Source organism: Hemiscyllium ocellatum, chromosome 12 (assembly GCF_020745735.1).
Source record: "Hemiscyllium ocellatum isolate sHemOce1 chromosome 12, sHemOce1.pat.X.cur, whole genome shotgun sequence".
Taxonomy (NCBI): domain Eukaryota; kingdom Metazoa; phylum Chordata; class Chondrichthyes; order Orectolobiformes; family Hemiscylliidae; genus Hemiscyllium; species Hemiscyllium ocellatum.
In genome coordinates this window covers 63,320,562-63,338,410 of record NC_083412.1, presented here as the reverse complement: position 1 = coordinate 63,338,410, position 17,849 = coordinate 63,320,562, and the positions used below count along the sequence as shown (strand labels likewise).

Here is a 17,849-nt window from a genome sequence, read left to right as displayed (position 1 = left end):
TAACTCAGAAACAATCCATTCTAGCAAACAGAAGAGAAAGGGCGCAGACATCATGAGGGTTTATCTTCATTTAATGACCTTATTTCCAAACACGTGCATTAAAATGTAATTTTACTTTTGACAATTAATAGAATTATTCGTCTTTAAACAATATCCATGCAAAGCTGCATCGATAACCCGTGGATATTCGCGCAAGTGAAATGCGCAGCCTAGAGCAGTGTGTTCTAGGATTTGTAGTTCGATCTCTGCCGCTTAATAGGATTGAGACTGAAGAGGAACTACAAATCCCGTGAGACAATGCGCTTTCCCCTGTCAGTTCAGATGTTCCAGACTTAGCGTGTTGCGTAGGATTGAAGATTGCGACGAGGGGTTACGCGAAGGTGGAAATCGAAAGAAAATCAACTAAAGGCGAAAACAAACAAGCAGCTAAACGTAATTTCAGAGAAAATGTCTGAATTAACCGTGACTACATCAGTGGGGACGGTGCACGCTGGTGAGGCTGAGGGGAAGAAGCCTTTGAAGCCATGCTGTGCGTGTCCTGAAACCAAGAAAGTCAGGGATGCCTGGTAATGGGAAACTTTTTCGATCTCTATTTATATCTTTGCCATCGCAGTCGTGACATGGACCCTAATTCGCGTACTTTCTGGGTACATGCCCGTAGGTCAAGTTTGACATCAGAGTTCATCCGCAGTTCAATAAATGGTGTTCCTACGGGTTCACTTCATGCCCCCAATAATAATTGATACAACTAATCCTCGTGTTAATTTACATCAATGACTGCGATGGTGTTTTTTAGAAGGGCGGAGGAAATATCCGTTTTTTTCGTGACACGCGTTGAAGTTTATCGCTAAAATGTGGACTACTCAAGTCTGAGCATGAAGTTCCCAATTATATTCTCATCACTTTGCAGCGAGATTACCACATTAACCAATACTTCAAATTATACGCAGTTTAATTCTGGATCTCCTATCGTTGAAGCTGATAAGCAATACTAGGGAGCAGATGCCGAGGGCTAGGTCTAGCGAGTGAATTGGAACATTTTCAATTAGTTTTAGATTAGATTACTTATAGTGTGGAACAGGCCCTTCGGCCCAACAAGTCCACACTGACCTTCCGAAGAGTGACCCATCCCCCTACATTTACCCCTTCACCTAACTGTGTGACAAACTTTTCTATACCTTCAAAGTACTCAATAGAAACCCTACATAGCTACAGCATTTAGCATAGCTAATTCACCTAACCTGCACATTTTTGGACTGTGTGGGAGGGAACCGGAGCACCCTGAGGAAACCCACGCAGATACAGGGAGAATGTGCAAACTCCACATAGCAGTTGCCTGGGGCAGGAATTGAACCCGGTTCTCTGGCACCGTGAGGCAGCAGTACCACCCATAAAGTTTGTCTTCCCATTACACCTGCAGTCAGAGCCATGTGTTTAAATTAGGACACTGAATTTGAATTTAGAAAAATTCTTAGACAGAATGAGTGAGTAACGTGAGGAGAATTAGTATCTGATGAGAAAGAAAGGCTGGTCTAAAGTAGAGCTGTTAAAGTGCTAAACTGAATTAGTAGGCAAAAGTGGGGACTGCAGATGCTGGAAACCAGAGTTTAGATCAGAGTGCTGCTGTAAACTGATTTAGTGTCTTGGGAGCCAAAGTCCATGATGTTTTATTGGGGTTCGGGAATGCTGTTGGATGGTCAGGATGAGAACGGGAGACAAAATGGCCTGACCATTGGTGAATTTTTTTGTAAGGGTGTGTGTCTCAGAATCTAAATTCAGTAGAAAGGACTGATGTGATTACAACTGAAGGATTTTTTCCCCACTATCAGCAATAATTTCTAGGGCCTTTCCTGGTGATGTCCTTTTGGAAGGCAGTGGTATTGTGATAATGTAATTGACCTAAGAATGCAGAAGAAAGTGAGGACTGCAGATGCTGGAGGTCAGAGCTGAAAATGTGTTGCTGGAAAAGCGCAGCAGGTCAGGCAGCATCCAAGGAGGAGATTACTGAAGAAGGGCTCATGCCCGAAACGTCGATTCCCCTGCTCCTTGGATGCTGCCTGACCTGCTGTGCTTTTCCAGCAACACATTTTCAGCTAAGAATGCAGAACCCCAGGCTGATGTTCTGGGTTATATGGGTTCCACCCCTACATTGTCAACAGTGAGATTTGAATTCAATTTAAAAAAAATCTAGAATAAAAAGCTATCCTAATGGCAGCCATGTGACTAGTATAGTTTGTCATAAAAACACATCAAATTCACAATTGTCATTTTGGAAAAGAAATCTGCCATTCTTATCTGGTCTGCTGACATGGAACTCTACAACCATAGTAATGTGGTTGAGTTATAGCAAACAAAGCTGTCACCCCATGAGCAAATAGCATTAAATGCTGTAGTTATGTAGGGTTTCTATTGAGTACTTTGAAGGTATAGAAAAGTTGGTCACACAGTTAGCACTACTATGCACGTAGAAGATTTCTAAAGCAGGATTTAAAAATATTCCTGAGGGAAGAAATGTTTGCACCTGCAATATCAAAAACAGTTTGGTGGAGCAATTCAGCAATTTTAGCAGCAGAGTAATGTTCTGAGTCCAGATGAAGGGTCACTATGCTCAAAATGTTAACTTTGCTTTGTCTCCACAGCTGCTGCCAAACCCGCTGAGTTTCTCCAGAAATTTCTGTTTTTGTTTCAGACATATGGTTCCGAAGGATACAATCTCACTAATTACACAATGAGCAATGATTCATCCAAAGTGTGCTGGTCCAAGTCATAGAGCTGTATAGCATGGAAACGGATTCTTCGGTTCAATTCATCCATGCTGACCAGATATCCTAAATTAATGTAGTCCCATTTGCCAGCATTTGGCCCATATCCCTTTAAACCCTTCCTATTCATGTTCACGTTCAGATGCCTTTTGATGGAACTAGAAATGAGCTACACTTTGCTCTTACTTTACACTTGCTCCAATACACTTTTTTTTTACTAAACATTTAAACAGCAACAACTTTGTTGCAAAGCACCAGAGCCTACTATTTGCCTTCCCAAGTGGCTGCATTTTATTTTTACATTGAAATTGTACAACATTATGTCCTTTTTTAAAATTATCAAACTTTTATAACCTTAAAACAAATTGATTGAGTGCCCTGAGCCCCTGTTTTGTTTGAAATTCTACAATGCCTGTTTTAAAAAACAGTTTCGTCAGTGGTCGTGCTTTAACCAGCTAAGAGTATTGTATTAAAATATTAAATTTAAATTTAGTGTTTTGTAATTCATTCTTGGACACAGTTATATTATGCACATGTATGTTTTAGCAATTCACAAAATGTAGGTGCGGTTACCATGAAAGACTGTCCTTCTCAAGTTCTGCACTTGTTTGAGGTGTTATGATCATCAGGTTAAATCACCACCAATTGTCTCTCATGAGAGATCAGGACTATGGCGACCTTACTTTATTGCTGATACAGTCAGCATTTATTGCTCATCCTTAATTGTCCAACAGTTTGTGATGATGTGATGTGTTCTTGAAAGGCTGTAATCTGTATGATGGAAATGTTCCCACAATTCTGTTAGAGGGTGACTGGATTTGATTCAATAACTGTGAAGGAGCATTTTATATTTTCAAGTTATGATGTGTCACTTGGAGATACTGGTGCTCCTGTGTACCTAATGCCTTTGTTGTCCTCCTTTCTAGGTTTGGGAGTTGCTGCAATGCATTTTATAGATGGTGTCTACTGGAGCCAACATGTTTGATTATTGAGTTAGTGATCGTTTGTTTAAAATGGTGGATTTGCTGCCAAACAAATGGGTTACTTTTGAGACGTTAAGGGGTTAATTTGTTCTGCTGGCCTGCAAGAAGTTGGATGTTCTGTGGGTTGGATGGTATGTCTTTGTCTTGCATATAGAATGTAAAAACAATTATATTACCATCTCCTATCATTCAGAAGCAAATTTACATTGTCATTATCTCCTATTTGGTATCAATAAGAACATTGCATTTAAAATTGTGACCACATCCTGTAGTTAAAAAAAAAATTCAATGCATATCTGGCCAATAAGGAACAATGTACATTACATCGTTTTTGGAAATGATGTAATCACTACATTGTGTCTTGAGTGGCATGTGACTGGGGGGGGGAATGGTTGGGGGTAGTATTTTGGGTGTTACTGACTATTGTAATGTGAAACACCTGTACTATATAAAGGAAGAACCGATCTTTTAGTTCCGGGACATCTTTGACACGGCTCTGCAAGCCCTGTGAAATGTGTTAAGGGTTCCTCCAGAAAGCTTGTACTTAATAAAAGTTTGGTTGTTCACAGAAGTTGGCATGTTGCAGTTGCATCAGGTGTATCAGGATCTCGAGAAAAAGAAGCTAACATTTTGTTCTGGATGTCACAAAGCTTTTTTTGAGTGTTGTTGGAGCTGCACCATCTAGTTAAGTGGAGAATAGAGTCATAGAAATGTACAGCATGGAAACAGACCCTTAGGTCCAACCCGTCCATGCTGACCAGATATCCCAACCCAATCTAATCCCACCTGCCAGCACCTGGCCCATATCCCTCCAAACCCTTCCTATTCATATACCCATCCAAATGCCTCTTAAATGTTGCAATTGTACCAGCCTCCACCACATCCTCTGGCAACTCATTCCATATACATAACACCCTCTGCGTGAAAAAGTTGCCCCTTAGGTTTCTTTTATATCACCCTAAATCTATGCCCTCTAGTTCTGGACTCCTCAACCCCAGGGAAAAGACTTTGCCTATTTATCCTATCCATGCCCCTCATAATTTTGTAAACCTCTATAAGGCCACCCCTCGGCCTCCGACGCTCCAGGGAAAACAGCCCCTGCATGTTCTGCCTCTCCCTGTAGCTCAGATCCTCCAACCCTGGCAACATCCTTGTAAATCTTTTCTGAACCCTTTCAAGTTTCACAACATCTTTCCAATAGGAAGGAGACCAGAATTGCATGCAATATTCCAACAGTGGCCTAACCAATGTCCTGTACAGCCGCAACATGACCTCCCAACTCCTGTACTCCATACTCTGACCAATAAAGGAAAGCATGCCAAACGCCTTCTTCACTATCCTATCTACCTGCGACTCCACTTTCAAGGAGCTATGAACCTGCACTTCAAGGTCTCTTTGTTCACAACACTCCCTAGGACCTTACCATTAAGTGTATAAGTCCTGCTAAGATTTGCCTTCCCAAAATGCAGCGCCTTGCATTTATCTGAATTAAACTCCATCTACCACTTCTCAGCCAATTGGCCCATCTAATCAAGATCCTGTTGTAATCTGAGGTAACCGTCTTTTCGCTGTTCACTACACCTCCAATTTTGGTGTCATCTGCAAACTTACTAACTGTACCTCTTATGCTCATATCCAAATCATTTATGTAAATGACAAAAAGTAGAGGGCCCAGCACCGATCCTGATGGCACTCCACTGGTCACAGGCCTCCAGTCTGAAAAACAACCCTCCACCACTATCCTCTGTCTTCTACCTTTGAGCCAGTTCTGTATCCAAATGGCTAGTTCTCCCTGTATTCCATGAGATGCTAATGAGGAACCTCGTTGAATGCCTTACTGAAGTCCATATAGATGACATCTACTGTTCTGCCCTCATCAACCTTCTTTGTTACTTCATCAAAAAACTCAATCAAGTTTGTGAGACATGATTTCCCATGCACAAGCCATGTTGAGTATCCCGAATCAGTCCTTGCCTTTCCAAATACATGTACATCCTGTCCCTCAGGATTCCCTCCAACAACTTGGCCACCACTGAGGTCATGCTCACTGGTCTATAGTTCCCTGGCTTGTCCTTACCACCCTTCTTAAAAGAATAGTCTGACTTCTAGATGGTTGTCAGGCTTACAGCAGTCAAAACATTATTCATAAACTGCAGAATTCCATGTCTCTAACCTGCTCATATAACCACAGTGTTTGTGCCGCTGATTCAGTTGTACCTCTGGATTGTACCCTCCGCCATGATATTGTGGCAGTGACATTTGATGGTTAAGCCATTAAATGTGAAGGTATTGTCTTAAACATGTGTGTTGCAAATATTACTCCTCACTTATGAACCTAATCCTAAATGTATCCACCAATTATTGCAGTGCATTTTCTGAGAGGTTGCAAATGAATCGATTGTGCAATCATCAGCAAAAACCTTCATTTCTTCTGCCCTGTGGAGGAAGTATCAAAGCAGCTGAAGGTAGTTTGCCCTAGGTCGATGTTCTAATTAATTCTTGATTCTGAGAAGATTTGGCTCCAACAACCAGAATTATCTTCCATTTGAGCTAGCTGTGATTCCAGCCGATGAGAAATCTTTTCCCTGTTTCCCATTAATTTCAATATTCATTTATGTCAAACTCCGTCAAATGCTGTCTGTCGTCAAGAACAGTTACTCTTGCCTCACCTCTGAAATTTAGCTCTCTTGTCCTTGTTTGAATCTAAGCTGTATTGAGGTCTAAAGCTAAGTGACCCTAGTGGAACCTTTGTTGAGATTGGTGAGGAAGTTAATAATAACTGCCACTTGATAGTGTTATGTTCTTTTTTTCCTGAGATTCTTGCACACATGATGCAACTGCAACACGCCAACTTCTGTGAACAAGCAAAATTTTATTAAGTACAGTACAATACAAGCTTTGGAGAAACCGTAAACATTCTTCGCCATGCTTGCAAAGCATGTCCAGGAAAGCTCTCTGAACAAAGGAAATAGTCCTTCCTTTATACAAAATCTTTACATCTTTACATCACAGTCAATAATGCTGTCAAGACAAACCCCACCCCAGTCACTCCCTCACAGTCACATGCCACTCACGACACAATGCAGTGACCTGACCATCTCAAGAAACAATATAATGTAAATCATCCCTTCATGGTCAAATCTGTTGCAAATCATTTTTTTTTAACTACAAGGGGTAGTCAAATTCCAACTGTAATGTTCTTATTGATTTCTGAATGGGGATGAAAATGTAAATAATAGGAGGTGACAGTGTAAATGGCTTTTGAATAACTAGGAAATGCCATGAAAATGGCTCTGAATAATAGGAGAAGATAATGTAAATTTCTTATAATCTATCTGTAAGTCAGAGGCATCCCACCCTAGCCTCGGGACATCTAGTTTGCTACAGGTCAGCAGAAGAAGTTAACTCTTTAATATCACAACAGCACTATTTATAACACCTTTTAATCACGTTGCACATGATTAATAGAAGACTCAATTAGTCAATTGATCAGATTAGATATGTTCAGCTTTTTGTGAACTGGATATATCTGGGCAATTTTCCAACGTTTGTATATTTGTTTATCACTATTAGGACATTTTTATAATTATCAATAAAACAGATCATCATCATAGAAGTACTACAATGTGGAAACAGGCCATTTGGCCCAACAAGTCTACACTGACCCTCCAAAGAGTAACCCACCCAGATCTATTTCCCTACATTTACCCCCTGACTAATGCACCTAACCTACACAGCCCTGAACACTATGGGCAATTAAGCATTGCCAATTCACCTAACCCCCACATCTTCGGATTGTGGGAGGAAACCAGAGCACCCGGAGGAAACCTTCACAGACGCTGGCAGAATGTGCAAACTCCATACAGACAGTCGCCCAAGGCTAGAATCAAACCTGCATCCCGGGCACTGAGAGGCAGCATTGCTAACCACTGATCCACCATGCTGCCCTAACTTCGGTTTTTTTTTGTTCACCATCAAGGCTCCTTGTATATGGAAATTGTTTGGAACTCTAATTGCCACTGAATTCAAAATACAAAAGCTAATCAAGGGCCATTCTAGAACTTCAGTTTTGCAAAACAGTGTGAAAATGTGCTATCATAAATTATATGAATTTATATATAATGTTTTATGGAAAATTCTTTTTCTCTTCGTTAACAGTTTTTCATATCTTCTCCCTCCATTAGAATGGTCTATTACTTATTATCATTTTGCCTCTAACTAATTTCTGTTGCCTGGGGCATATTCATAAAGACTAATATGCCCCGATGTCACCAAAGTAAATTTTGCCCAAAATGAAACCTGAAGTCCAAATTTTCTGCATTATAATCTGTACATCTTGTTTTATGTCTGAAGGAACCCTTGAAGAGTACAGTGGTTGTTCTTAATTAGGTGCTTTGATTCTGCTTCTTTTATTGTCCTGGTTAAGTTTCATTGTTAAAATCTTGAAATTGAATAATTGTACAGTGTTATAACTAGATCTATTAAGACTTTTTTTAGCAAACCCTCTCAAAAAGAAGCTGAAATGGAGACTGAATTAATGGATTGTTGTATTATGCCTCTCCATTTTGTGATTTCTGTTTTCAGCATTTAAATAATACCTTCCAGTTCCAGAAAGACCAAATCCAGAAATGTTTGTTGTCAAGGGCAGTTGTATGAAATAATTTCTCAGGAACAAAATTTAATTTTTAAAAATCTTGATTCAATTCTGAAATACAGATCTATCAAAAGCAGAAGTGCTAGTTTTGGAATCTGAAAAGTGAGTACTGTTTATCAACTTTGAATGTTTGGTATTAAAAGCAGTGGTGGGTCTTTTTAGCTCAGTTGGCTGGATGGCTGGTTTGCAATGCAGAGTGATGCCAATAGCATGAGTTCAATTCCTGCACTGGCTGAGGTTACTAGGAATGAACTTCTTTATCAACCTCTCAGGTTAAACCACCACCAGCCATTTCCCTCTAATGAGAAAGCAGTTCTATAGTTTGCTAAGACTGGCAACTTCTTACTTTTAGTAAAAACAGTAAGTAGATTGGTTCAAATTATTAAAACACAAAATGAACAATCTACTTAACACTAATTCTCTTTGCAGTATAATTGAGAAAGGAGAGGAGAACTGCAAAGATTTGATTGAAGCTCATAAAGAGTGTATGAGAGCATTGGGATTTAAGATTTAACAAGGCACTGTCTTTGGAACTGTGTGGTGAGTATTAATTCTTTAGAATCTTTTTACTAAGTTTTACTTTTCTAAACTGTGTAATTTAGAGTGACTTCTATAAACATTTAATAAATATTGTATGCATTTGAGGGTTTGAGCAATTGTGTTGAATTGCCCCCTCCCCCGCCATCCCCCAAAATTGACGTAGGAATCTCTTGGGATGACTACCTGATTGGGTACTAGCCAACTATTAAATAGGCACCATCGAGTCATAGAGAGCTCTGCCTGCTTTCTGTTTTATTATGATTGCAATATTTCATTGAACCTTTGGTATTAAAATTGAATCCATGCGTACTAGTATTAAGGGGAATATCGCTCTTAATTTGTTTGTAAAATTGCTTGGCTTAAATATACTTTCTGAAGTAACGAAGCACTTTGGGGTTTCTTGATCTCATTTTGTAATCCCATTCTACACCATCAGTACAAGGAGGGAGAGAAAAGGAACTGTCAAGTGTAAGATAGTGGACAATGGAGAAACTTGCTGTTAAGTTTTGGTTTAATGTGCCATTAACCTTCATGAAATTATACAAGTTTAGTTTTAATGAATCAAAATATTCAATAAAGATCAATTTTTGCTATTTTAATATTTAAATACCATTCACCTTTTCATGAAGTTTCCTTTTGATAATTGATTGTTAATGATCTATCTTAGTTACAGATCTCACAAGTGGCAATTATTCTGTCTAGGTTATTTTATATGTCTGTTTGACCTTTAATGTCACAGAGATATATAACAATAAGAAAAGTAAGCTTGATCTTTTAGAATCGTGGCAATTCTTTGCAATAAGAGCAGTAATTGCTTTTCAACCCTCTGAATGCTGTCTACATCTATTATATGTTGATTTTTGGAGACTAAGCCAGGGCCTTATTTATCATTTGAGCATGCTAACAGTTTTACAATTTGGCCCTAAGTTTTTAAAAATACATGACATCTTTAATATTTGTGAATCCACCATTACTTGCATTAATTTACTTAAATAAATCCGGTGAAGGCAGAAAAATGCCCGATTGCTGCTAGAACCTATTTGATTTAATGGAATAATTGTTTTCAGCAATCCTCACCAATTCTTTTGCCCAATTCCAAAGCTTAAACTGTCATGACCCTTCAGTAAGAACTGAGACAGCAGGATCTATGAGAATAGGAGAACAACTGTAGTCGGTCACTTGGAGCTGCGTGGTGAGCATTGCTACTGAGAGCTTGTAACCCCACTTGAAATCCCACCTACCAACCCTGACCCAATATTCGGCCATTGATCCTTGAAAGAATAAACATAGTAGCCTGATTTTATTTTAGTGAAAATAGGTGAAACCAGGTGCTGTGATAGTACATTGACATGACAGGTTTAAATTGAGTTCCATACCTGCATGGATTTTGGGATAATTTGTTCTAGATATGAGTTTATTTTTATTTAACCACACGTCAGATGCTTTAAAATTATTTATTTCTGCACTACACAGGTTTTGTCTTGGATTAAATTAACGTGTGCTGTGCTGCCTGAAATTGAATGAAGATGTATGGGGATACGTTGCTACAGAAAATAACTGTCACAATAAAAGCTGGAACTAATACTTGTCTTCAGTGAAATATATCAAAACTTAGTCAGATGACCAATATCATTTCTGCCTTTTTTTTTGTCCCACAGTTATATAAAATTGATACCTAAATTTGTAAGATTTATCCTTCAATAAAACTTTGAAAATACACCTTGATCCTATTTCACTTTGTACAGGATTGGCAAAACAGCCATTCACTATTGTACTGTGTTTTCATTATGTTGGATTACAAAGTGAGCTGTATAAATTTTATCTGTATGTTATAGTACAGAAACTGGTTGTGGATAGTAAATAAATTAGATATTTACACTGCAGGAGAGAAATTTCCATGTGTTTGCTATATTATTAAGAAAATACTAATAGCTTCTGATATCCTTAGCAGTAATTCCAGACTTCAAACCTTTCTTCCTTTAAAATCTATATCATTGCCGTGGATTCGGCCTTCTATTCCATTATTTGCACACCAGATGGTGAACTTATTAATAGAATAAAGCAAGCTATGAATTTGATGGTTTTACTTTTCTTTAAAAATGCAATGGTGGAAACTGTCTAGCTTATTTTATGTTCACCTATCCTCCAGTACAATTGCAAAGTTAATAAGAGTTAATTTTGTAAAAGAAGAAAGTGAGGACTGCAGATGCTGGAGATCAGAGTCGAAAAGTGGGGTGCTGGAAAAGCACAGTTGGTCAGACAGCATCTGAGAAGCAGGAGAATCGCGTTTCAAGCAAGAGCTCTTTGTCAGGAATGATGAAAAACTCATGCTTGAAACATCGACTTTCCTGCCCTTTGGATACAACCTTAGACTCTTAAGGTTCTTACACATTTGATGCGACTGCAACATGCCAACTTCTGTGAACAGCCAAAATTTATTAAGCAAGTACAAACTGTGGTGGAACCTTTTAATACTCTTCGCAGTGTTTGCGAAGTCATGTCAAGGGATCTCTCTGAACAAAACAAAACAGTCCTTCCTTTAAAGTACAAGAGTTTCACATTACAATCAGTAACACCCACAAGACTACCCTAAGCCATTCCCACCCAACTGTCACATGCCACTCAAGACAATGTAGCATTCACATAATTTCCAGAAACAATATAATGTTTGTGAATTGTTTTTTTAACTGCAGGGAGTAATCAGAATTTTAATTGTAATGTTCTTATTGATTTCTGAATAGGGAATGATAATGTAATTCTTTTACTCTGAATAACTAGGAAATGGCCATGCAATAGCTCTAATGGCAAAGGATCAGAATGTAAATTCCTTATATTCTACCTGTAAGGCAGAGACATACCACCCTAGTCTCGGGACATCCAATTTCCTGCAGGTCAGCAAAGCAAATTAACCCTTTAATATCTTATTCCCTCCTTTTATCATTCCATGATAACCACCTAGATGGGGATGGAAAAAGGCACTACCGGCTTATTCATAAGAATCTTACAGCCAGTACTTAAGCAAGTTACTGACACACAACATACAATGATTATAACAACAAAAATCTCTAGTGCATATAGTAGATAGGATCCTCCCACATGGAAAAAAAATGTTCATCAGTAAAGTTCTTAAATCCACAGTCTTTAGTGAACACTCCACCGCCTCCAAGTTAAATGGAAATGAGCCAGTTATCCAAAATCTCCTTCAGTAAAGTCCAATCTGAAAACAAAATCCAGTCTGTCCTTGCACATCATTCCATAGAGAAATTTGAATTCTTGGATAAGGACAGTTAAATACTTAACAAAACTAATGAGACTTCTTTCCTTGCGGAGATGCTTCAGATGGAGGATACCAGCACATCTGAACATGCAGTGCAGAAGCTGCAACTGCAGCAGTAGGCTAGGTGAATGCAGCATTCTTTGCTTCTGCTCCCGCTCTGCTGTGAAATGTAAACAAAGCTAACTGCTGTTTTGATGTTAGCTTAAGTGAGCTTTCATATACCTTAAATGATCGAAAGAGAAGGTAAAGCTCACATGATTTAATATACATTGGAAGGCCACTGACAAAAAATGTACAAACCTCCTCTTCACCTTTTTTAGCTTTGCTTTTCGTGGTCATGACTGGGAAGCTGATTGAATCCATTGGATCAGGCTGTGGAAGGGTGGATGGTTTACCGGTGAATGGAGAAACTCTAGAGAAGATGTTTCACTATTTATGACATAGAAATGTACAGCACGGAAACAAATCCTTTGGTCGAACTCGTTTATGCCAATCAGCTATCCTAACCCAATCTAATCCCACCTGCCAGCACCCGGCCCATATCCCTCCAAACCCTTCCTTTTCATATACCCATCCAGATGCTTTTAAATGTTGCAATTGTACTAGCCTTCATCATTTCTTCTAGCAGCTCATTCCATGTACATACCACACTCTGCGTGAAAAGGTTACCTCTTAGGTCTCTTTTATATCTTTTCCCTCTCACCCTAAACCTATGCCCTCTAATTCTGGACTTCCCCTCCCCAGGGAAAAGACTAGATCTATTTATCCTATCCATGCCCCTCATAATTTTATAAACATCTGTAAGGCCATCCCTCAGCCTCTGACACTCCAGGGAAAACAGCTCCAGCCTATTCAATCTCTCCCTATAGGTCAAAGCCTCCAAACCTGGCAACATCCTTGTAAATCTTTTCTGAATTCTTTCACGTGTTACAACATCCTTCCAATAGGAAGGAGACCAGAATTGCATGCAATTTTCCAAAAGTGGCCTAACCAACATGGCGTCCCAACTCCTGTATTCAGTACAATGATAGTCTTCACTATCCTATCTACCTGCAACTCCACTTTCAAGGAGCTATGAAGCTTCACTCCAAGATCTCTTTGTTCAGCAACATTCCCCAGGACCTTACCATTAAGTGTATAAGTCCTGATAAGATTTGCTTTCCCAAAATCCAGCACCTCATATTTACCTAAATTAAACTCCGTCTGCCACTCCTCAGCCCATTGGCCCAACTGATCAAGATCCTGTTGTAATCTGAGGTAACCTCCTTTGCTGTCCAATTTTGGTGTCATCTGCAAACTTACTAACTATACCTCTCACATCCAAATCTTTTATATAAATGACAAAAAGTAGTGGACCCAACACCGATCCTTGTGGCACTCCACTGATCACAGGCCTCCAGTCTGAGAAACAACACACCGCCACTATCCTCTTTCTTCTACTTTTGAGCCAGTTCTGCATCCAAATGGCTAGACCTCCCTGTATTCCATGAGATCTAAATTTGCTTGTCAATCTCTCATGGAGATCCTTGTCAAACACCTTACTGAAGTCCATACAGATAATGTGTACTGCTCTGCCCTCATCAATCCTCTTTGTTACTGGTTGAAAAAACTCAATCAGGTTCATAAGACATGATTTCCCATGCACAAAGCCACGTTGACTAATCCTAATCAGTCCTTACCTTTCCAAATACATGTAAATCCTGTCCCTCAGAATTCCCTCCAACAACTTGCCCACCACCAGTCTACTTTCAGACCCACCTGTCTATAGTTCTCTGGCTTGTCCTTACCACCTTTCTTAAGTCGTGGCACCATGTTAGCCAACCCCTAGTCTTCTGACAACTCACAGTGACTATCGATGATACAATTACCTCTGCAAGGGGCCCAGCAATCACTTCCCTAGCTTTCCACAGAGATCTAGGGCACACCTGATCAGATCCTGGAGACTTATCCACTTTTATGCATTTCAAGACAACCAGCACTTGCTCCTCTATAATATGGACATTTTTCAAGATGTCATCATTTATTTCCCTACATTCTGTATCTTCCATGTCCTTTTCCACAGTAAATACTGATGCAAAATACTCATTTAATATGCCCCATTTACTGCGGCTCCACACAAAGGCTGTCTTGCTGATCTTTGAGGGGCCCTATTTTCTCCCTAGTTACCCTTTTGTCCTTAATGTATTCGTAAAAACCCTTTGGATTCTCCTTAACTCTATTTCCAAAGCTATCTCAAGTTCCCATTTTGCTCTCCTGAGTTCCCTCTTAAGTATACTCTTACTGCCTTTATAGTCTTCCAATGATTCACTCAATATTTCCTGTCTATACCTGACATAGGCTTCCTTCTTCCTCTTAACTAACCCTCAATTTCTTTAGTCATCCCTATACCTACCAGCCTTTCCTCTCACCCTAACAGGAATATACTGTCTCTGGACTCTCATTATCTCATTTCTGAAGGCTTCCCATTTTCCAGCCATCCCTTTACCTGCAAACATCTGCCCCCAATCTGAAAGTTTTTGCCTAATACCATCAAAATTAGCCTTTCTCCAATTTAGAACTTCAACTTTTCAATCTGGTCTATCATTTTCCATCATTATTTTAAAACTAATAGAATTATGGTCACTGGTCCCAAAGTGCTCCCCCACTGACACCTCAGTCACCTTCCCTGCCTTATTTCCCAAGAGTAGGTCAAGTTTTGCACCTTCTCTAGTTGGTACATCCACATACTGAATCAGAAAATTTTCTTTTACACTCTTAACAAATTCCTCTCCATCTAAACCCTTAACACTATGGCAGTCCCAATCTGTGTTTGGTAGTTAAAATCTCCTACCATAACTACCCTACTATAGATAACTGAGACTTCCCTACAAATTTGTTTCTCAATTTCCTGCTGGCTTTAATAATACAATTATTATATAATACAATTCCAATAAAGTGATCATCCCTTTCTTATTTCTCAGTTCCACCCAAATAACTTCCCTGGATATATTTCCAGGAATATCCTCCCTCAGTACAGCTGTAATGCTATCCACTATAAATGCCACACCCCCTCCCTTTCTGTCCTTCCTGTAACATTTGTATCCTGGAACGTTAAGCTGTCAGTCTTGTTCATGAGCCATTGTCTGCAATTGCTATGATATCCCAGTCCCATGTTCCTAACCATGCCCTGAGTTCATCTTCCTTCCCCATTAGGCCTCTTGCATTGAAATAAATGCAGTTTAATTTATCAGTCCTACCTTGTTCTTTGCTTTGTCCCTGACTGTTTGACTCGCTTCTTTTCTCAACTGTACCAGTCTCAGATTGGTCTCTCTCCTCACTTTCTCTCCCCCCCCCCCCCCCCCTTTACTAGTTTAAATCCACCCGAGCAGCTGTAGCAAATCTCCTGCCAGTATATTAGTCCCCTTCCAATTCAGGTGCAATCTGTCCTTGTACAGGTCACTCCTATCCCAGAAGACATTCCAATGATCCAAAAATGTGAATCCTTCTCCCATACACCAGCTCCTCAGCCATGCATTCATCTGCTCTATCCTCCTATTCCTAGCCTCACTAGCTCGTAGCACCGGGAGTAATCCAGACATTACTACTCTCCAGGACCTCCTTTTTAAATTCCTGCCTAACTCTCTATATTCCCCCTTCAGAGTCTCATCCTTTTCCCTTCCTATCCTATTGGTTCCAGTGTGTATAATGACCTCCTACTGGGCTCTCTCCCCTTTGAGAACATTCTGCACCCTCTCGGAGACATCCTTGATCCTGGCACCAGGGATGCAACATGCCATTCTGATTTTTCACTGCTAGCCACAGAAACATCTGTCTGTGCCTCTGACTAGAGAGTCCCCTAACACAATCGATCTCTTGGAACCCGACATGCCCCTCATTGCATTAGAACCAGTCTCAATACCTGAAACTTGGCTGTTCATGCTCCATTCCCCTGAAAATTCATCACCCTCTACATTTTCCAAAGCAGCATACTTGTTTGAAATGGGGATAGCCACAGAAGACTCCTGGGCAAAAGTGAGGACTGCAGATGCTGAAAACCAGAGTCTAGATTAGAGTGGCGCTGGAAAAGCACAGCAGGTTGGGCAGCATCCAAGGAGCAGGAAAATCGATATTTCGGGCAAAAGCCCTTGGTCAGGAATGGAGGACACAGAAGACTGCTGTACCTTTCCTGGAGTTAACCCATCTATGTGACTGTATCTGCGACTTTTCTCCCCTCCTATATAATTGCCGTCCATCACACCCTTTTACTCTTGTAAATTCCTCATTGCTACTAACTCGTTCCAAATGATCCATTCTATCTGATCGGATTCACAACCAATGGCATTTATTGCAGATATAATCCTCAGTATCACGTAAACTCTCCCTAAATTCCCACATCCGACAAATAGAACATATCACTCTGCTAAGAACCATTTTTGCTTCTTCCAGTCTACAGACCCAGAAAATAGCACCATCTTATTTCTCTACAAAGCACTGCTGAGGCTTCTTTCTTTAAGTTTAATCAAGAGACATATCTCAATTAAGTATATAATCAAGAAAGAACCCACTCTACTCACTACTACAGACTTACAGTGAGACCACACTTAAAACTATTTACTTACCTGTTTCTGTGCTGTGACCTCTCCCAAACAGGTTCCTCCAAGAACCGTTGTGAAATTCACTGTTCATTCATTTTCCTAGATGTACTCCAATGTCCAACATTAAATGAGTTCAACAGCAAAGGCAGTAACTACGTGGGTTCACTGCTGTGTCAATTAGCAGTGTGGGCTTCTTTCTCTCTGTCTCTATCTCTATCTTTATCTCTCTTGCACTGCCTGACCATGTGCTGCCTTTTTCCTCTGTTCCTCTCCCCTTTAAAAGTTCTGTTGTTTTGACTTCTTTCTCCAAACTTCCAAAACAATGCAACAGCAGATAAAACAGTAATTGCTGCACCTACAATTCGAGAAAATCACCTCCAACACCTAAAATACCTCAAAAATGGAGAGAAAAGCCTGCTCCAGCATTTACGTGAGACCGAAGGGTATCATTTGAGAAGGGGGTTATTCCGAGGCAAAAGGGAGCCTTGCACACACAACAGCTGCAAAAAGATTTGTTACAGACAGTTTGATAAGATATACCCAAGGACAGATAGTTTGAAGATTTGGGACAAATATTGAAGGGGAAAGTAAACTCCTGCAATAACAAACACAGATGAATTAATGGGATTACGGCTTATGAAAATCTGGAGGACTAAACAAGTTCATTAACCTACAACAGTGATTGATTCTAGCCTCATTAATGAAAGGATGTTTCTTCTTTAGGTGAAAAGAGTTAGTCAGGACAAGGACAATAAATCTCAATCTAGTAGGCAGCAAAAATGGATCAGCCTAGCTGATTGTGCAGTTGTGAAAACTGCAGATAATGGCATTTTGCAGCAATTAGTTGTTTCTTTGAAATTATTCATATTATTAAGAAATAGGTTCTAGTTAAAGATTCTTCAGATAATCACAGATTTCAACGTACCCAAAATTCAACAATACTAATGGTATCGGGGGAAAAGTTTCAAATATAGATATTAAAGTTAATTAATCTGGGGTCTAGTGCACCCTGTAAGAAACAAATTGCTCACAACTCAACAGCTAAACAGTGTTAGATAT

The 17,849-nt window shown here is 39.7% G+C and overlaps 1 protein-coding gene across 1 annotated transcript; it reads left to right on the top strand.

Moving 5' to 3' along the window:
- The first annotated feature begins 314 nt into the window (after positions 1-314).
- On the top strand, positions 315-10,656 carry LOC132820797 (cytochrome c oxidase copper chaperone). The gene is made up of 3 exons (XM_060833109.1): positions 315-566; positions 8,829-8,939; positions 10,413-10,656. The coding sequence occupies exons 1-2, from the start codon at positions 448-450 to the stop codon at positions 8,911-8,913; spliced, it is 204 nt and encodes a 67-aa protein (XP_060689092.1). The 5' UTR covers positions 315-447; the 3' UTR covers positions 8,914-8,939; positions 10,413-10,656.
- The last annotated feature ends 7,193 nt before the right edge of the window (positions 10,657-17,849 follow it).

Bases quoted from the DNA above. Each gene is read 5' to 3' on its own strand.
- LOC132820797 (XM_060833109.1), top strand. From the start codon at position 448: ATGTCTGAATTAACCGTGACTACATCAGTGGGGACGGTGCACGCTGGT. The intron at 567-8,828 runs GTAATGGGAAAC...TTCTCTTTGCAG, and splicing joins AAGAAAGTCAGGGATGCCTG to TATAATTGAGAAAGGAGAGG.